The sequence below is a fragment of the Idiotropiscis lumnitzeri genome, chromosome 19 (assembly GCF_059441095.1).
Source record: "Idiotropiscis lumnitzeri isolate Australia: NSW breed Sydney's pygmy pipehorse chromosome 19, RoL_Ilum_1.0, whole genome shotgun sequence".
NCBI lineage: Eukaryota > Metazoa > Chordata > Actinopteri > Syngnathiformes > Syngnathidae > Idiotropiscis > Idiotropiscis lumnitzeri.
Window position 1 is genome coordinate 4728262 of NC_142409.1, and position 18326 is coordinate 4746587.

An 18326-nucleotide genomic window follows, 5' to 3' on the forward strand; every position below is an offset into this window, starting at 1 on the left:
GTCCTCGATCATTTTCCTAACCGTAGGAATTGACTGTTACATCACTTAAGTCAACGTCGTCGTATCCTGTGGTCTCCATGAGCCTTTGACTACAGCCGAGAAGTAATGCAAGAAGCAGATTCTTGAAGTATGCAAGTTACATCTGACCTTACGCAAGATGTCGGGGGTCATTAAGCAGCCAAAAGGTGTAAAAAAAAAAAAAAAAAAATGTTAACCCATGTTTGAAGGTGCCAATGTCAATATTGATTGACACTCATTCGTAGTGTTTTAAAGGCTAGCGTTTTGGACCTGTACTTATGACAAATTAGGAGATTTCAATCAAACGTAACAGCTTTATCAATACAGTATGGCCACCTTTTCTGGAGTGTGTTCCACATAGTTCCAGCATTGACTGGTAAATACTTCAATTGAAACACAGGACAGTAGTCATTTACGTTTACACTAAATTCAGATGAGAGTTGAACATGTTGCCTCCAAAAAAGAGGGAAACACACAAGTGCAATACAACTTGCTACAAGATGCAAATAAAAACAGAATGCACTTTAAGTACAATATTAACAAACTCAAAGTCATCCACTTAAAATGAGCTGGAAGAAGGACGGAATAAATAACTAGTTAAAAAAGGAAAATTAACACATGGGCTTACAGAGAATGGTGAAATATCGGCATTAAAAGTTAAAAGAGGCTTGGGTCCTTCTCTATAAAAAGAGAACGTTTTCATTTAAAAAAAAAAGAAGACATGCAGCCTCCTCATTGGTTAATCATATTGCACTTCTCGACGAAAACAAATACTCCTATGAGGAAATTGAGAAGCAGTTCCCACCACGCTTGACTGAGGACTGAGCTACAAGGGGAAATGATGCCCACCAAGTGATTCACCCCACACTTAACATTTTTCACATTTTCCAAACAAGCGCTGAGCTCATTCCTTCACATCGTCCTCTCTGCTTTGCTGTCTTCAACTAAATGCAAAGTCAAGTGGAATGTTTTAAATTATAACCGCTATTGCTTTCATGTCACTTATTAATTCATAATAATTGCCAAAGAGTTGCTTTGACCAAGCTCTGCTATACTGTCAAGTGCTGGCCGGCATTAAAGTCACTAAGTTGGCAACACTAGTTAGCATGATTCTAACCCAAGTGTGACGAGCGGGATATTTTAAGGCAGAAAAGCGCGATACAAGTGAAAGCCCATTTACCATATTAAGCAGGCTGCTATTTGTTAATCGGTATATTTTGGCTGGAAAATGCTGAAGCAGAAGCACGGAGGATTCAACCAGCATGTTGCATGTTGTTTGTGTAACACAGCCATCATATTGCTCCCATTAAAAAAAACAAAAAAAACAAACAAACGTAATTTGGTTTCAATTAATAGATTTCAATTGTCAATAAAGACTTTGGGAATCTAATGACAACATGAACAAAAATAATTTGCAAGCCCATGCATGAAAAAAAATTGACATACTAATTTCCATAACTAGGAATTGGATATCTCAGATGCACATCCTTCTGATGCCACACTCGCAGCAGAATTTTGCAGATTCTACAGGGTACCTGGTCCCACATGAGTGACAAAACTTGCTCTTTTTTTCACCATTGCCCACATTGTTACTGCCATCCACGTCATCCCTGAGAAAATGAAAACAACCCACATTAGACACAACCTAAATTGATTTGATCAGATTAGAAAATCTTATTTATGAAATATTCTTCAACTATGCTCTAATTCTTGTCAAATTAATTAATGGGGTTGTTTCAGTCAATGAAAATACTTTTGAGACTTTTCAAACTAATTATGCCATTTTGTCGCAGTCCCCTAAAAAACACGCATGTCCATTTTTGCCATTTTTATTTTTAATTTTATTTTTACAATAATGGGGTGCCCGCACATAAAAAAGTAAGATATAGGTATGGAGGAACAAGCAAGAATGCACTTTTTGTCTTGACTTCAATTGCTAATTTGTTGTATTTTAGATATGAAGCTGGAATTTTGCTGAAACGTTGAAACAAGCAATTACACGCAATACACCACCAAACCACAAGAGGTCAGGATAGTGCAGCATGACTTTCCTCCCTTGTATCTTTTATTTAACATTCCCAAATGATAATCCCACTGTGGAGCTGGCTCACCTCGTTATGCAAGTGTCTTCTTGTTTCTTCTCGTTGAGCGGTCCTCTTCTGGGCGTGGTGTTTCGCACAAGACCGTATCCAGAGCCCACTACTCGGTTCTTCATCACACTGACATGAACGTAAAAGGGAAACGTAAGAGAAAAACCGATTCTGTATTCTAACGTATTTTGGCGTCTGCGTGTACTCACCCAGGAGCAGGGCTCGTGATACAAGATGTGTTTGTCCTGACTGATGCTGCAGAGGAGACCTTACTGGAAGGCACTCCTAGAAAAGGAAGAACATGTGACACGATGACATAACGCATCTAACCGTAGGTGCTGAATGTGAAAGTGTATTCCAACTGTTCAAAATACGCAAATCGTGCTCTTACTGGTAGTCTGGGCAAGGCCCGATCTTGCGGGCAGGCGGGAGGAGGCCGAAGGGATGGCTGACACTGCAGAGTTGACCTTCTTGACAAGCGTGGGCGGCAGAATAAGATGCGATGAAAAGTTTGATAGAAGAACCACAGCTAATTGAAATTCCAAATAGCGCGGTGGGTGTGTTTATTAACTGCAACAGTAACTGTCAGTAGAAACATTCGAGTGATGTTTGTTTTGTTTTTTTTTCATCAAAAATATCACTTGCCAAAATAAATGACTGAAATACCAGGTATGGCCGCATTAAGATTCCCAGATTATTTACATACAAATCTATATTCTGTAATATCTTAAAAAAAGGTTACATACGTAAAGCTTTGAATTAAATAGCTCTTAAAACATTCCTCAATATGTTTTATTTCATATTATTTCCGAGATTTTTTTAAAACCCAGGACACGCCGAGACATCTCCATTGGTGCGTACATGTTTTTAAATACCTGTGTGCGAGCAGGCGTTTTCTTGACATCGCCCAACTTGTTTTTGTTACCCATCCTGGCAGCCTGATCCCGACAGAACTTAATGTGACCTTGAGCAGCAGTTTCGTTGAACCTCCGCTGACAATAAGGACACTGGATTAGGTCTTAAGAAGAAATTGAGAGAAAACGGTTATGTCAGTGTCTCATGGCAAGGAGATTCAGGAAGGGTTTTCCCCATTATAAGTTTTTTTACATAATCTTGAATGACTTTTTATCAGTTTTGCAAGACGATAAGGATTAGAAATGCCCAGGATGTCCTTTTTCCAAGCGATTCTTGGTCCAAACAACATGGCAGATGAGCTTTCACATTATTATTCAATATGTAAATAATTTTGCGCTGAATGTTAGTCGGCCTATATCTACAGGCACTTCATTTAAAAAGATTATTTTTCTCTCTTTTCATGTCTTATGTATTTTGACTTTTACAACCCCCCCAGCATGTTATTTCTCTGCTATAACTACTTTCACTTTTTGAAAAGTGACAAAGAAGTTGCTTTCCCACTATTGTCACATTGTGTCCGTGAATCGTGTGGAACGTTACCAAAGACGTGGATCGCACTTACAAAAAAAAAAAAAAAAAAAAAAAAAAAAAAAGGGGCAGTGACTTGTGGACAGGTTAGAAACCTTTGACCACAAATATTTTGCCTGTAAGCGCTACATGAGAACAACCCAAAACAAAAGTAAAGGGGGTTCGGTGTAACTCTTTCCATTACGTGGACCAACCAAGCGACGTAGTTTGATGATTCATTTTATGATTGCTAAACATAGAAAAGTTTGAAATTGATTTAAGTCATATTTTCGTGACAAAAATGACTGACCTGGGTCATACGAAGGAGGAGGAGGCGGGGGTAAAGGTGTGCCTTCTTTCATGGCCCTCATGCTGGCCTTGGATGCCTGAATGGCAGCGATGAAGTCTTCATGTTTCTTGCGCCAGTTCGACGGCTTCTTTGGGGGCTCCGCCTAACAGGACGCCACATTCTTAACAGCCTTCTGCCATTTCAACGGATACATACCGTACATGCGTGCACGTTGATCGACAACACACAAAACTCGATCGTTGATTGTGTGGGAAACATTTTAATGTTATTGGCTTCTCTGCGTTACTGTAAAACGCACACACCGGTTTTATCGGCGCATGTATTACACACGCAATTCACATCTTAACCACGCGGTGGCAGTAGTGTGACAAAGGTAGATTTTATCAACTATGTCGAGAAGCACAACGAGGAGGAGGCGGTCATTTTTCATCAGCACTTCCAAATAAGACCGCACACTTCTTCACCAGACATGCCAAAATATATACATACATGTTTTGTTTTTAATTCAACAGGTATCGTAATATATTTCATGCTGGAATTCATGTAAAAAAGATACACTATTCAAACATTACATATCTGATTGCTTATTGATTGATTGATTAATTGATGATTTAAAAATCCATCCATCCAGCCATCCATTATCCGCCGCTTATCCGGGGTCGGATCGCGGAGGCAGCAGCTTCAGCAGGGAAGCCCAGACTTCCCGCTCCCCGGCCACATCTTCCAGCTCTGCCGGAGGGATGCCCAGGCGTTCCCAGGCCAGACGGGAGACATAGTCTCTCCGGCGTGTCCTGGGTCGTCCTCTGGGCCTCCTGCCGGTGGGACATGCCCGGAACACCTCATCAGGGAGGCGTCCAGGAGGCATCCTAAATCAGATTGCACGGGCCACCGCATCTGGCTCCTCTCAACGTGGAGGAGCAGCGGCTCGACACTGAGTCCCTCCCGGATGGTCGAGCTTGTCATCCTATCTGTAAGGGAGATCCCAGACACCCTGCGGAGGAAACTCATTTCGGCCGCTTGTATCCGAGATCTTGTTCTTTCGGTCCGACCCACAGCTCGTGACCATAGTTGAGGGAAGGAACGTAGGTCGACCGGTTAATCGAGAGCTTCGCTTTTTGGCTCAGCTCCCTCTTCATCACGACAGACCGATACGGCGTCCGCTGCACCGATCCGCCTGTCGATCTTTCGCTCCATCCTCCCCTCACTCGTAAACAAGACCCCAAGATACTTAAACTCCTCCACTTGGGGCAGGATCTCCTCCCCGACCTGGAGAGGGCACTCCACCCTTTTCCGACTGAGAACCACGGTCGCAGATTTGGAGGTGCTGATCTTCATCCCAACCGCTTCACACTCGGCTGCGAACCGCTCCAGTGAGAGTTGGAGATCACGGCTTGAGGAAGCCAACAGTACCACATCATCTGCAAGAAGCAGAGATGCAATACTGAGGTCACCAAACCGGATCCCCTCATCACCTCGACTGCGCCTAGAAATTCTGTCCATAAAAGTGATGAACAGAATCGGTGACAAAGGGCAGCCTTGGCGGAGTCCAACCCTCACTGGAATCCGACTTACTGCCGGCAATGCGGACCAAACTCTGACATCGGTGGTACAGGGACCAAACTGCCCGTATCAGGGGGATCGCTACCCCGTACTCCCGAAGCACGCTCCACAGAACTCCCCGAGGGACACGGTCGAACGCCTTCTCCAAGTCCACAAAACACATGTAGACTGGTTGGGCGAACTCCCATGCACCCTCAACGACCCTGTAGAGAGTGTAGAACTGGTCCACTGTTCCACGGACATGATTTAAAGAATCGCGCGAGAAATAAACATGAAGGTAATTCTGAAATTTAGGAGGAAATTTGCAGCTTATAGTCCAAAATCCCCAATTTTACAAAGTCACTCCATCTCATTCATACAATGACGACGCATGTGTTGCCATGGAAGGGAGGCTCATACATGCAAGGACATCACAAGCAGTATTTTGTTCAGGGATGCTTTGAGAGGACAATGGGAATCAAACCTGAAACTTATGAGCCCAGAGTGGACTTAAACCACCCCCTCATTTTGTGATCTTACCTTTGGTTTTAGGGGTTTGAGAGTCGGGATGTCTGTGCCGGCCGCTCTTTGCCTGCTGGAGTCAAAAACCTTCCTCCGTTTGGATGCCAACCTTTGGCAGATTTTAGAATGCGTCTCCTGGAAACAGAGAAACCGTCTCCCAGTCACCACACAACTGCAACTCCCTGAACAAGTTCTCCATTATTAAAATGGTTTGTGTTTAAGAATGGTAGCAGCGGTGTTTACTTTACCAGGGCTTTAGGTAGGAACATTCTTTTACAGGTGTTACACTGTACATGAAGGGCCTCCCCATCTGAAAAGCGAATTATGGAGTCAAATTTCAACAATACAATAGCAATATTTGTTTTGTTGCCAAATGAAATCTACATTTGAAAAAACAAAGCTGGGACATGCAATCATTGGCATGAGATGATAACGCTGTTTGGGTTGATGCATGCAACGGAGCCAGAGACCAGATTTGAACCTCGAACATGCACACTCACTTGTTGCCCGCTCAATGACTAATAATAAAAATATGTCTGATTGTTGCGTCATAGTTTTGTCCTCTGAGGGCATATTGTGAAAGAGGCCCGAGTTGTACAAAATGTTGAAAGGAAAATACAGCAGACGATGCTTCAAAATTGACATTTCAATTGCTTTCGGGATCTGAGCTGTCAGCCAAGCATCCTACATCTCAAGCAGCGTTGATTCTCCATTGACAAACAACACAAATGGCAGACTATTTAAAGTAAATATACTGAATGGTCATTTAGGTGTGGTACATATTGGAATGCCATCCGGTCAAGGATGATGATACACTACTGTCGCATTAGTCCCACTAGCGGTAACAGAATACACATTCATTCAAGAACTGCTCTGGGCAGCAACTCACATCCAATCACTCCACCCGCAGTCACACACAAGACTCTCCGACCTGAGCCAGCGTTAAAGCTTCAAATTATCCCTTAGTTTCTTTTATGACATCACGACTGACATTCCCCCAGCCCACACTCAGAGACTGATACATTAAAACATCCTTTGGGGAGGAGGGGGTTGTACAGACCAACACAAGACACTGTCTGGTATTACAGACCGGTATGACCTCTTTAGAGCCATTGTTAACATGACGCTGGAGCACTGAGTTAGAGGAAGGCCTTCCAGCCTCATCTGATCAGAGTGCAGCTCCTGGATGATAAATGACTATTGACTGAGTAGACGCTTTTCCATTTCGGAAGAAGGGATACAAATGGCATCAGATCAAACACTCACAGCCTCCTGAACCCTGCAGGACATCACCCCACCTCTAAAGCATATATAATATGTGCATTTACATAAAAACTGCACAATTTCGACAATGATGTTCACGGAAGAGATTAAGTATCTATTCAAAAAAGCGTGGCTGTAAGGAACCGTGTTTTGATGCGTGTGTCGTATGTACATTTAATTGCAAGCTCCCAAATTCAAACACATCCGTTGCAGCCTTAACACAACAGCTGAGCTAACGTACACGCACCAAACGTGGGAGGCAATCCCAAAACAATAGGAGGTCGCTGACTAATTTGACAGTGACTGACTCCCCCAAAAGTGCAAACTGGAATTTAACAAGTAAAAAATGGGTAAACGCCGTAATTTAGCTTACCACCAAATTCGTCCATCATTACCGTCTCTTTACTTGTTGGAGATGTAGTTCAGCTGTCCTTACAAACAAGAGACTTGTAGTCGCCGAATGAGATAAAACAGTTCCTCTCTAAACATTTCCGGTTTTGTTAACAAAGGCGGGTAGTTAATTGCAATTCTTTATTTTAATCTCTTCGGTGCTCTATTTTTGCGCATGTTTTTACATGTCAGCTCATCCCCGCTGGACATCCAATCGAAGAACTACCGAACCCTAACTCTGGAGAAACGTTCGAATAAATGAGACTTTCGTTCCAAGGATGTTGCCATTTCACGGTGACGTCAAATAAAGATAACATATTTCACCATTTCCATTTTAAGATTTGAAATTTTAAATGAAACAAATAAACACACTTATGACCAACGCTGTGACTCTTTACAACTCTGAATATGCACATCAAAATAAGACTGTGCTTTAATATTGGGTTGGCGCTTCCTTGAGTTTCGATCGAACCGGCGAGTGGGGAACTCTCTTGGCTCTAATGATCTTTGGGCTACCAATGGCAACTGGCTTGTATGATGCTAGAGACATGTCAACATCTCAGAATTCTATTGGTTGTTACTGCGTGATCCGCGCTAATGTAACATGCATAGGAAGAACCAGCAGATGGTGCATGGGAGGTAACCTCTGTTCCTAAACCGAGATGCGGTAACTCTATTCACTTCTGTTTTTCACGTGGACAAATTGTCATTTTGTCTTAGCGTCTCTTGCGCAAAAGCCTTTTCTTTTTTTCCATCATGAACAATGCACAAAGCAAACACTGTTTCATCTGTTTGGCGTATTGAGCACATATGTGTCTTGTGAATGGAGTGACTGACAAGCAGCTGCTGTGAGGGAATTCTGTGGGCATAACAGGATTACTGTTCTCCAAAACAGTCTTTATTTTGAAAGGGCAACCGGAAACACATATCATCCCATCTCTAGCTCGCCGTGGACAATTGTAAACCTATTCTAGAGCGTGACGAGAATTACCGAGTTACTGCTCCTGCACCTGATGTACTTGACCTCACATGCGAATATTTGGACGCCTTTTTAAACCTTAACAGGTACTGCATAACAATTGAAATTGTTCATATGATGCAAAATGACGCGATGTAAACAACGCAAGCGGTGTATGCTGGTTCAGCGAGTGGCCTTCCAATATACGGTTTATTGTTCCTATCAATGTGCGCGTGCCTCTTGGATGCACATGTTCATAATTAATCGTTTTGTATTTTGTGTATTTTTATATTTTGCCACGCTGCGTTGCCGAACAGTGTGCATTTCTACGCCTTCGGTCTCTTCTGCAAACGTTAATTGGTCGCCAAATTATTAAACAAAAACATGTTTTGTTTTGTTTTTTTTAAATTAAACGAATATTTCCGTTGAAACTTTGAAATTATATAGAATTGTTATAGAATTTAGCTATGCTCGTGGTGTTGTTAATTTGTGTTATTATGAAGTGGTACTAGTTTGTGCTAATGATCGGTGTTATTTGGCAACTAAATCGAGTAGACTATTTGGACAAACATATTTGCAAATTGGTCTCTTTTAAAGTGAAAATTGGCCTTGGGTACACAGTTTAATGGGAAATCGAAGACAAAAAACAAGGTAATTACGACAAAAAACATTTTGTCTATGTTCGATGTAAGGCTGCAATCAAAAATGTTTTCATTATATCCATTTTATTTACATTTAGCATTTTCATATGTACTGTAAAGGCATTAATAGCCAGAAATAACAGAATTTAGATTCCGTGTTTTTTTTCTTCTTCCTTACTTTCTTACGACACGTTTTTTTTTGTGATTACATCAGTTGTTTGGCATCTCCTTCAAGATATGTCCAGCTAAACGCTGGTCCCACTTGGGAGACACGCACGCACGCGCGCGCGCGCGCGCACGCGCACTTGGCTAAACTGCTGACAGGCTGCGTCATAAGTGCAAGCAGGTCTAAATTATAAAAAACGTGCAAATTAATATTGCATCGGATTTGAGCGTACCCAACAAGCGCCAAGATGAAATCATCCACATTTCTAAGAGGCCCTATCCGTTGCGTCTTTGAGGAACTGAGCCTTTCAAAAGCAATTCCACATGAAGTAAAATAATCATCTGACTATTCCTAGGTTAACATCTGTGAGGTCTCGAACCATCATGACACCACTGGGAACGTGGCAGCTGCGTGGGTTACATTGCTCACTCGCATGGTGAAAGATGTGTCTGAAAATAGCCGCGAATGCTTCCACAGTCATTTGAGGCTGGTGTCAGTGGGCTACTAACCAGGGCACAATAGAATAAAATAAGACTAATAGAGCAGCCAGCATTGGTTTGCCTAGGTTAGGTCCAAGTCGCCTGATAATGAAGACAGCAGAGAAGTCGTGAGGAGCAGACTGGGAGCTATTGATTGTCACCCAAATCACAGTGGCAACGCAACTCCAATCATGTCTTATCCTAAATCCAAGTGAACTAAAATTTAAATATACTCTTCCTATAGAGCCATAATTTTATTTTCATCAGTTCAAGATCATTCTGCATTCTTTTTAAACAAATGCCCTTTTAGCTCCTCTTAAGAGATTGACGGATTAACTCCTAAATAAAGAGACAGCAGGACTGTATTAAAGGGATTTTCTTGATACAGAAACTCCACGTCTACGGTATATGACATCCCTTTTTTCTCACAAGCGTGTGCAGGCCCTGCCATGGTGAAGCGTGGCAGAGATGACGGATGTGGAGGCGACCTATGAGGACTTCATCGCCTCTCGACGGGCCGGTCGCAGGAACGCCATCCACGACATCCCACCAGCCTCCGGGGATCCGGGACCCGCGGATCTGTCGGAGAACCTGGCGCAGCTCAACATCAACAAACCCGGTAAGAGGGAGTAATACACGGGATGACATTCAGAGCTGTCTTTGCAAACATAATGCACAGTTTTGATTAGCACTTCTAAGAGGCATGAGCTGAATGATGCAGCAGCATCACTGTTGGGTAGAAACCTCGACTATCCAAATTTGGTTGTTTAATATTTTTTCACATATTTATACTATTGGTCAGTCCCCATGTGCGTCTGTTATTTTTACAAATAATCAACCCGAGTAAAAAGTGTTAGAAATCGCCTAAGGGCAAATCTCTAATCATTATTGAACACGACAAAGTCTCGTAACTCCACCTTCTCTTCACTGCGTGAGCTTCGGAGCATTATATCTGTTTATGAGTGAAGGACAGAGCTGCATTTACAGTATTCTGTCGTCACAATGAGTTCCATTTCCTGTTTTTTTTCCCCCACACTTTTCTTCTTTTGCTCTCACTGCTACAAGAGCAAACTCATAAAAAGCGGAACAAAAAGCCAAATGCATATATGGATTTAAGCTAACAGTTGCCACTGAGTGGAGTATCAAACACAAATGTGCAAATCTGTGAAAGTGGAGAAAAGCAATGAAAACAGGAGGTCTTTAATGAACACAAGAAGTCTTGTATGGACCAAGCCAAAGTCCACACAAGGACTTGCATGCGTAAGTAAAAGTAATAAAGCGGTTGTGTCATAAGTCAAAGTCCTTCAACTTGCAAGTCGAGAAAATAAGCACAATAGATTCATCCACACCTAAGTTTTTGTTTTTTTTGTTTTTTGTTTTATGTGTAAGGAAGCTTGAGTACTGGGTGACACAAGCACGGGCAGAACATGCAAACTTCACAAAATGCCATAGACCAGATCAGTACACCAGACCTCAATACCGTGACGCAGGTTTGCTAACCACCCACCAACCAGTGACACATGTCGTTTAAAAGTTCTGATGAATAAATAGATAATTAATTAACAGTCCATCAAGGAAATTAAACAAATTTATACTCATAGTCAAAAAGCCAAACATAAGCAGTGACAGGAAATACAGGATAGAGGACCTTCAAAATAAAACAGCACATTGCATGAGTGACTTGTCAATTTGCTTCTCTGTCCTCCAGCTGATCAAGGCCAAGAAGACTTACAGAAAACCCAGTCGTCTTCCACAAAAGATGACAGCCAATGAGAAGGCAGCTGGTCAGCGAAAGGGTTGCGCAAGTTTCTAAACTCAAAGAGCGCACGTGAACGCACAAAAGTTGTGCTTTGTGGCGACAAACAGACATAAAACCCTTTCCCACTCACTTCCTGCCATGAGCTCATCATCGCCATGGAAACGTCACTGTCATCGTTTTACATTCAGGCGTGTTCCCATTTCCTTGAAAGGCCCCATTCCCAAGCTCACCTTTCCTTGAGAGGCCATTGCGGGCCTTTAACTCATTTACGTCTAAAGATGTCAAAGAACCATTTTTTTTTTTTTACTCGGCTGGAAGTGAATGAGTTAAGAAACATGTTAGTGGGCCTGAAAGGAAAGGTGAGAAGGGTCTGGGGCCATTAAAGGTTACTGGGGAAGGCCTTAATGTCCATTCAGGATTAAAAAATCCTGCCCTTGTGAAGCACTACGCCACTGCACTTTTGAGGATTTCAAGGTCATCACCATGTTGTCCCTCTTGTGTTCTTTTGGAGAAACCCCAGACCTGATAAGATATGTGCACATTGCAGTGCGATATCTGGATAAATTCAACATGTTTATTGAAAATGTGTATGTCTTTAAATGTGATAGGGCGGTTACAATAATGTGAAAAACTGACTGCACTCAAGTTTACTACTGAGCGATTGTGATTCATCTGCACATTCTCTATCCAGTGCTTCTGTTAACAAAATTCAGTTTGTCAGCCAAAGTAACTGCCTGAGGATGTACTGTAGATACATTCTCCTCCATCAAATGTTTACTACTACACAGTGCGCACATTTTCTGTGTCAAATTTAAGATATTGGCATGGTTGCTAATATTCTAACAAAATACATTTTTATATTCAATTTAAATTGAAAAGCATGAAGATGTGAAGACTAGTTGACAACCAGGTTTGAGTTTCCATATTGTCATTGTTTTTACGGTTTACCAACTAACATTGTGGGATTATTTTGTAATGTTCGGATGAACAAATCTGTCTGAGTGAAATAATAAATTTGACTCATTGTAAAAAAAAATATAAATATATACATAAGTGTGCAGATAATTTCAATTAACTGAACTGGCATGGAGTTTTTTTCCCTCATATTTTGACACTCAAGAAACATAAAAGGATGCAGAAATTAAGCAAACATTGACACTTAGTTGACTGGCTTATAATGGAGGACACACTCATTATTGGCAATAAAAAAATGACTGCTGATAAGAGATCAATTTAAAATTGTGTTAACTTTATTTACAGTACAAAAACTAGAGGAAACTATTTACTTTTACATTTTTAAAACATGCTAATGACCCACACAGCTCCATGATCTTTTTGTTAGAATTTTAAGGCAAAAATGTCTATTCAAAAAATATGTTTTACAAATCTGAAAAGTTGTTGGATATATTGATATACATAGACATTTCAACAGAAGTAAAAGTTGGAGTTCCTACCTTGATGATTCTCTAATCCTTAATTTAAGTAGGACATCAACATGATTGAAAGCAAGATGTATCAATTATTTTTAACTTAAATCTCCAAGCTTCAAGTCTACACGGGCTCAAATGGCCCTCACGTGGGTCACACGCGTGCTGGAATCCCATCCCAGTTGACTATAGTTGAGAGGCAGACAACTATAGGAGTCAAATATGGCCGGAGTAAACCCACACAGGCAGTGAGAGAACTTGTAAACTCCACACAGGAATGCCAAAGCCCAGATTCGAACCACCAACCTCAGAACTGTGAGGCGGATGCGCTAACCGCTGTGGCCTCTTCACGCCAACTTCTAGTGGCGAATGGTCAAATGTCAGAACTTTAACCAGCCTATTTACTTCCTGAAGCGCTTGAAAAGCGGGTGGATGCCCTTTCCTAAAGACGATTTGCTTTTACCCTGATATTCCATATAGACGGTGTCATCAGCACCAGACATGGAGCTCATGGTCCCTGTTCGCCTTGAAAACTGTTTGGGAAGAAGAAAGGAAAGAAAAATGCCAAGAATGCATAACCATGCAGCGATTGGAAAGCCTGATCATGCCGTGCATGAAAGGTTTTTGTGGCACCCACCTGTGGTTTTGTGCCCACCTCCCCTGCCACCGTTTCCTCCTCGGCATCTAGATCAGATGCAGCCAGGACTTTTTGGAGGAGTTGCTGTTGTTCCTCTCTCGTGGAGAACATCAAGTCTTCTTCCTCCATTCCTGCCAACTGTGTGATCACCTAACAAATGGACATGGCTTTAAGATGTGAAATGGCTGTTTTACACGACTTTTGGCTTTCCAATATGGAAGACTATAACCATGCAGGACTACCAGTTCACTCCAGTCTGCACTGAACTGACCTAAATAATTTTTGCATCCGTATATCTGTTTTCTCTACCACTTATACAAAATAAAGACACCCGTAAGGACCATGGATTAGACAACAACAAAGAATTAACCACGCGGTAAACGGCCAACATGACTGCTTGCAGCTGCTCCTGCTACTCAATAGGCCACTCCCCTTAATGGCACCCATCAACATAAAAATCTAAAACTGCGCGTGTCCTAATTATACTAGCAGTAATATTTTTCTTTATCAAAAAACAAAACAAAAAATGTGATTTTGGAGAGACTGGAATGGATTAATGATATTTAATTTAATTTCAAAGGGCAAAATTGATATTTCTGAGCTTGGTCACAGAAGGAATCAAAATCCTACGTCAAAGCACCACTGTATATTCTCAGCGTCTACGTGTCAAAGGGTTAAAATATACCTTAAAGCTGTAGCCCTGGTCCACTAGAAACCTCTGCCTCTTGGTGGAGTACGCCATCTCCTGGGTGTCCTGAGACACCAGCGAATAAAAGAATGCATTGTATTCCTCTGCAACCATTCCTAAGAAGAAAGACAGTTGGTGGGAGAGGCCGCTTTTTTCATACAGTGAACATTTGCACATAGAAGGTTTAACACTACAACGCTAAAGATACAAACCTTTCTTGGCTCTTAAGACTCGTCCAAGTCTCTGGGCTTCCTGCCTCCGTGACCCGCCATGAGAGGAAATTTGGATCAGGACATTGGCTTCTGGCAAGTCAAAGGAGGTGTCGCCGACCTTTTTGATGGTAAAGAGATTTGAAAAATAACTAGTGTGAGTAAAGCAATCTGAGTGAGTTAATTTTTGTCCAAAGATGACAGTGTGACAGGAACTCATTCTCAGTTTGTTACCTTAGAGATGAAAATTGTGTTGATCTTGGGATTGTGTTTGAAGTTCTGCAAGATCTGCATTCGTTCCCCTTGAGAGGTTGGGCCATAAATGTACGGCCTTGAGCAGACAATTACAAAGAGGAATTTACTAGTGGAATTTTGTATAACAATAAAAAATATATTTTGGGTCAAAGAACATACTTATTTAGACGAATTGCATATTCTTTCAAGGCAAAGACATTATCAGCAAAGACAATGATCTTGTCATTGCGCCGCTCATGAAAGCGAATGAGAAACTGGCATGCCCGGAACTTATTGGGATTCATTGTATAAAGCAAGATGCGCTTCTTTGTTTTGATGGCCACATACTCTCTGTAAAACTCTGGAGACATCGGGCACCAAACCTACAACACAGGCAATGTTTAGAACAATGTGCCCACAATCTCGAACATGCTCACATGTACGACGCAACTCCTCGGAGGTCAACGGCTCTTTCACCTCTGCACACTGGACTTTGGCGATGTAGCCATTGCTCTGCAACTCCATCCAGTTCGCTTCATACAGCTTTGGTCCAATTAAGAAATTGAGGTCCACAATTTTGTCATCCTCCCTGACTAAAGTAGCAGTGAGGCCAAGTTTGCAATGTGCCTGGACGATAGTCAGGACACTTCGAAACATTCTGGCTACAAAGAGCACAAAAAAAAACCCCAAACGTTAGCATTATCAAGAAATCTCTCAAAATGCAGGCTTATTTCTTTGCTAAGGAAAATGGATGTCTGATCATGTAAATACTTACCAGGAATGGTGTGTACCTCATCAAGAATAATGAGCCCCCATTCTTGGCTTTTCATCCACTCCATGACCCTCTCAGCTTCCCAGGAGCGCTTGGTGGTGTGGCCCAGCATAGAGTAGGTGCTGATGGCCACTGAGCAACCGATGGGCTTGTCCTTGGCATCGGAGGTGAAGCGGCAGATCTGAGAGTCATCAATAGTGGACCACATCTTGAACTGGGCCTTCCATTGTTCCACCGACACAGAGGAGTTACCCAACACCAGGCAACGTTTGCGAACCGTGCACGCCGCTGTCACACCTACTAGAGATTTGCCCGCTCCTGGAAAGCAGCAAATGTACATAATGTTGTGGCCAACGCACGTAAATTTGAAATGTCTGTTTCTGCAGTTACAAACGACTCATATTCATCATTCCCATCATTCCATCCTCCCTTACCAACAGTAAACCAGCATTCTCACCACAAGGTAGCACAATGACTCCGGAACGAGCGCGTCCATTGCCAAACATCTTGCGCAGACTTTTTTCCTGGTAGGGTCGTAGCACAGCAGTCGGCTTCAGGTCTATGTTGATGTCCGGGTTGACTGTATCATTCCGAAAGTCATATTCTGCGAGGAGCGGGTATTCCAGCTCAATGCAGCGCTTTTGTAGTGCCTCAATCATCTCCTACACAAAACCATGATGTTCATGTTCCCATCAGACAGATATTCTTACATAAGTACGGACAATCAAGCGGTATATCCCTTAGCACATATTTGGCTTTGAACAAACGAGCTGCCGCACAAAATGTGTAAAGCGCACCTGTTGAATCTCAAAAGACACCGTCTGAGTCTCTTCCTCCTCCTCTTCCTCCTTGTCCATCTGCTCATAGTAGCTGAAGATGTCTTCGGGGACCTGTCGTTCTGACGTTTGACCATCAGTGGGCTGCTGTGAGGTGGAAGCACCACCTTTGTCCTCAACAGTCTTGGAGATCTGTTGAAGAAATGCAGTATTTATTGTTAAGACAGCTGTTTAAAAAAAATTTAAAAAATCAGATCCTTGTTTCATTACCAGTTGTTTTTGCATTGAACGAGTTTTGGAGAGACAGTTTTTAATACTCTACATACCGCTGATTTGCTGCGGATGACCTCAGTAATGAGCTCGCCGTCTGTCCCATCAGCAGCAGAGAGGCGACATTTCCGAATCTTTTCGTCCTGCAGGAGACGCTGAATGACATCAGGGAATGTGCTCTCAACAAAATACCTGAACAGACAAGCAGTTAAAAAGTGAACTAAAGAGCCACAAAAACAATAAACAGGAATGGTTTGAAAGTGGCTCTACCTATTATGCTTGAGCACCAGCTTGACTTTGCCATAGCTCACAGTGCAGAGCTAGAAAGAAAGAAAGAAATATCAATTATTATTTTCAAACACAAAGAAAACCCGTGCCGAAGACATTGTAACTTATGATATCAATATCGGTGCACCCCCCAATCAAACCTTAATAAATTGCACAATTCCATCAGGCACGGATGTCTTGCTGAGTTTCTGCAGATACTCCACAATGTCAGAGGTCTGCAGCCCCACGCTGACAGCCGCATACAAGGAATATGCTGTTAGCTTGTATTCATGAATGTGGTTGGGCCTACACACCGGCTCCGCAATGGCCACCAAGAAATCCTGTGCATACTTATACACAGGTGAAAATGCTTCTAGAAAGATGTGTCCATCTGGAGCCTGCAGGAGACCAAATGAATGACAACAATGAACAACATTTAGTTTGAATTAATTCTAAAAGTCTGAAAGGACATCTTACCACCCAGAGGGGTCGCGAGGAGTGATCATTCTTCAGAAGCATTTGAACACGATAGTCTTTGGCTCCATATTCATCCAGCTTGGTGCTGGATTCATCCACTTGTTTGCCAGCAGCAGCAGGTATGGCATCCTGCGACTTGCCACTCACCACGTCTTCATCATCTTCCTCCTCCTCATAGAAACGCTTTTTGGACTTCTTCTCTGCAGACCAAACGTTTGATACAGATGACAACACAAAATATCCACAGGACTCGTGTGATGCACAGTGTAAATTCAGATATTTACAAAGAAAATACAATCTAGTATGGACACACTGCGGATACATTTGTCAGTATGTGAAGCAAAATTGAACTAAAAACAAAGCAGGACTGAACTGCAGCATTAATGTTGATGACAGCGTTTTATAACGCAGTACACAATACAAGTGGACAACGCATTTAAAAGGTTGAAAATCGCAAGAGCCAGAGATGGTCTAAAGTAACAAGACGAAACTAAATAAAACAATTCGCTAACCCACCTCGATCCCCTTTGTCCTTTTTCCCCATTGTAGCCACCTAGAAAGCCTTTTCTAGATTAATTGTTTAGAAGACAACAATGGAAACGATAACGTGCAGTTATTTTCGTAGCTGTCCCCACACCATGACAGAAGGGGAAATAACATTTTCTTGTTTCCTGTAAATAGCGGTTGCCAATCCGCCTCAAAGTGTAGTGACGCCACCTACCGGACTGGAGTGTGAATCAGGACATTGACGAAATGGAACCGCCGCCCAAATTTTATTGATACAAATACTTGCATGTATGTATGCGTGTGTGTATTTTTAAAACGTTTATTACGCCTCTCACCTGGCAAGTCATCAAAAGTACTTCTGCTATATTAGCTCTTGAAGAGCAAATTAAATGGATCATCCAGCCGTAATGGTCCATTATTCAATAGCAAGCTCAATTTATGTTTCTTCTGTAATAATAGCAGTTATATCATCAGACACTGCTTGCAGCATTACTGTTCCTGCGTG

At 42.1% G+C, this 18326-nt stretch overlaps 3 protein-coding genes across 4 annotated transcripts; 1 reads left to right on the forward strand and 2 right to left on the reverse strand.

The window, feature by feature from the left end:
* Positions 1-312: 312 nt before the first annotated feature.
* zc2hc1a (zinc finger, C2HC-type containing 1A) lies at positions 313-7888 on the reverse strand. 2 transcript variants are annotated; one of them, XM_088283334.1, is made up of 9 exons: positions 7538-7888; positions 6150-6211; positions 5920-6036; positions 3841-3982; positions 2984-3126; positions 2500-2575; positions 2318-2393; positions 2130-2237; positions 313-1628 (listed from the first exon to the last, which is right to left on the reverse strand). In XM_088283334.1, exons 1-9 carry the CDS (start codon positions 7554-7556, stop codon positions 1493-1495), a joined length of 879 nt encoding a protein of 292 aa, XP_088139460.1. In that variant the 5' UTR covers positions 7557-7888; the 3' UTR covers positions 313-1492. The 2 variants fall into 2 exon arrangements, with proteins under 2 accessions (XP_088139460.1, XP_088139459.1); XM_088283333.1 differs by having other exon boundaries at positions 2500-2578; positions 7538-7885.
* A 559-nt stretch (positions 7889-8447) lies between these two features.
* Positions 8448-13016, forward strand: pkia (cAMP-dependent protein kinase inhibitor alpha). The gene is made up of 3 exons (XM_088283404.1): positions 8448-8619; positions 10231-10417; positions 11507-13016. The coding sequence occupies exons 2-3, from the start codon at positions 10267-10269 to the stop codon at positions 11569-11571; spliced, it is 216 nt and encodes a 71-aa protein (XP_088139530.1). The 5' UTR covers positions 8448-8619; positions 10231-10266; the 3' UTR covers positions 11572-13016.
* On the reverse strand, positions 12786-17974 carry ercc3 (excision repair cross-complementation group 3). Its single transcript, XM_088283403.1, has 15 exons — positions 17831-17974; positions 17315-17514; positions 16999-17235; positions 16841-16890; positions 16627-16762; positions 16322-16492; positions 15982-16186; positions 15528-15842; positions 15230-15414; positions 14933-15135; positions 14753-14849; positions 14522-14639; positions 14307-14425; positions 13622-13771; positions 12786-13517 (listed from the first exon to the last, which is right to left on the reverse strand). The coding sequence occupies exons 1-15, from the start codon at positions 17856-17858 to the stop codon at positions 13386-13388; spliced, it is 2346 nt and encodes a 781-aa protein (XP_088139529.1). The 5' UTR covers positions 17859-17974; the 3' UTR covers positions 12786-13385.
* Positions 17975-18326: the final 352 nt, after the last annotated feature.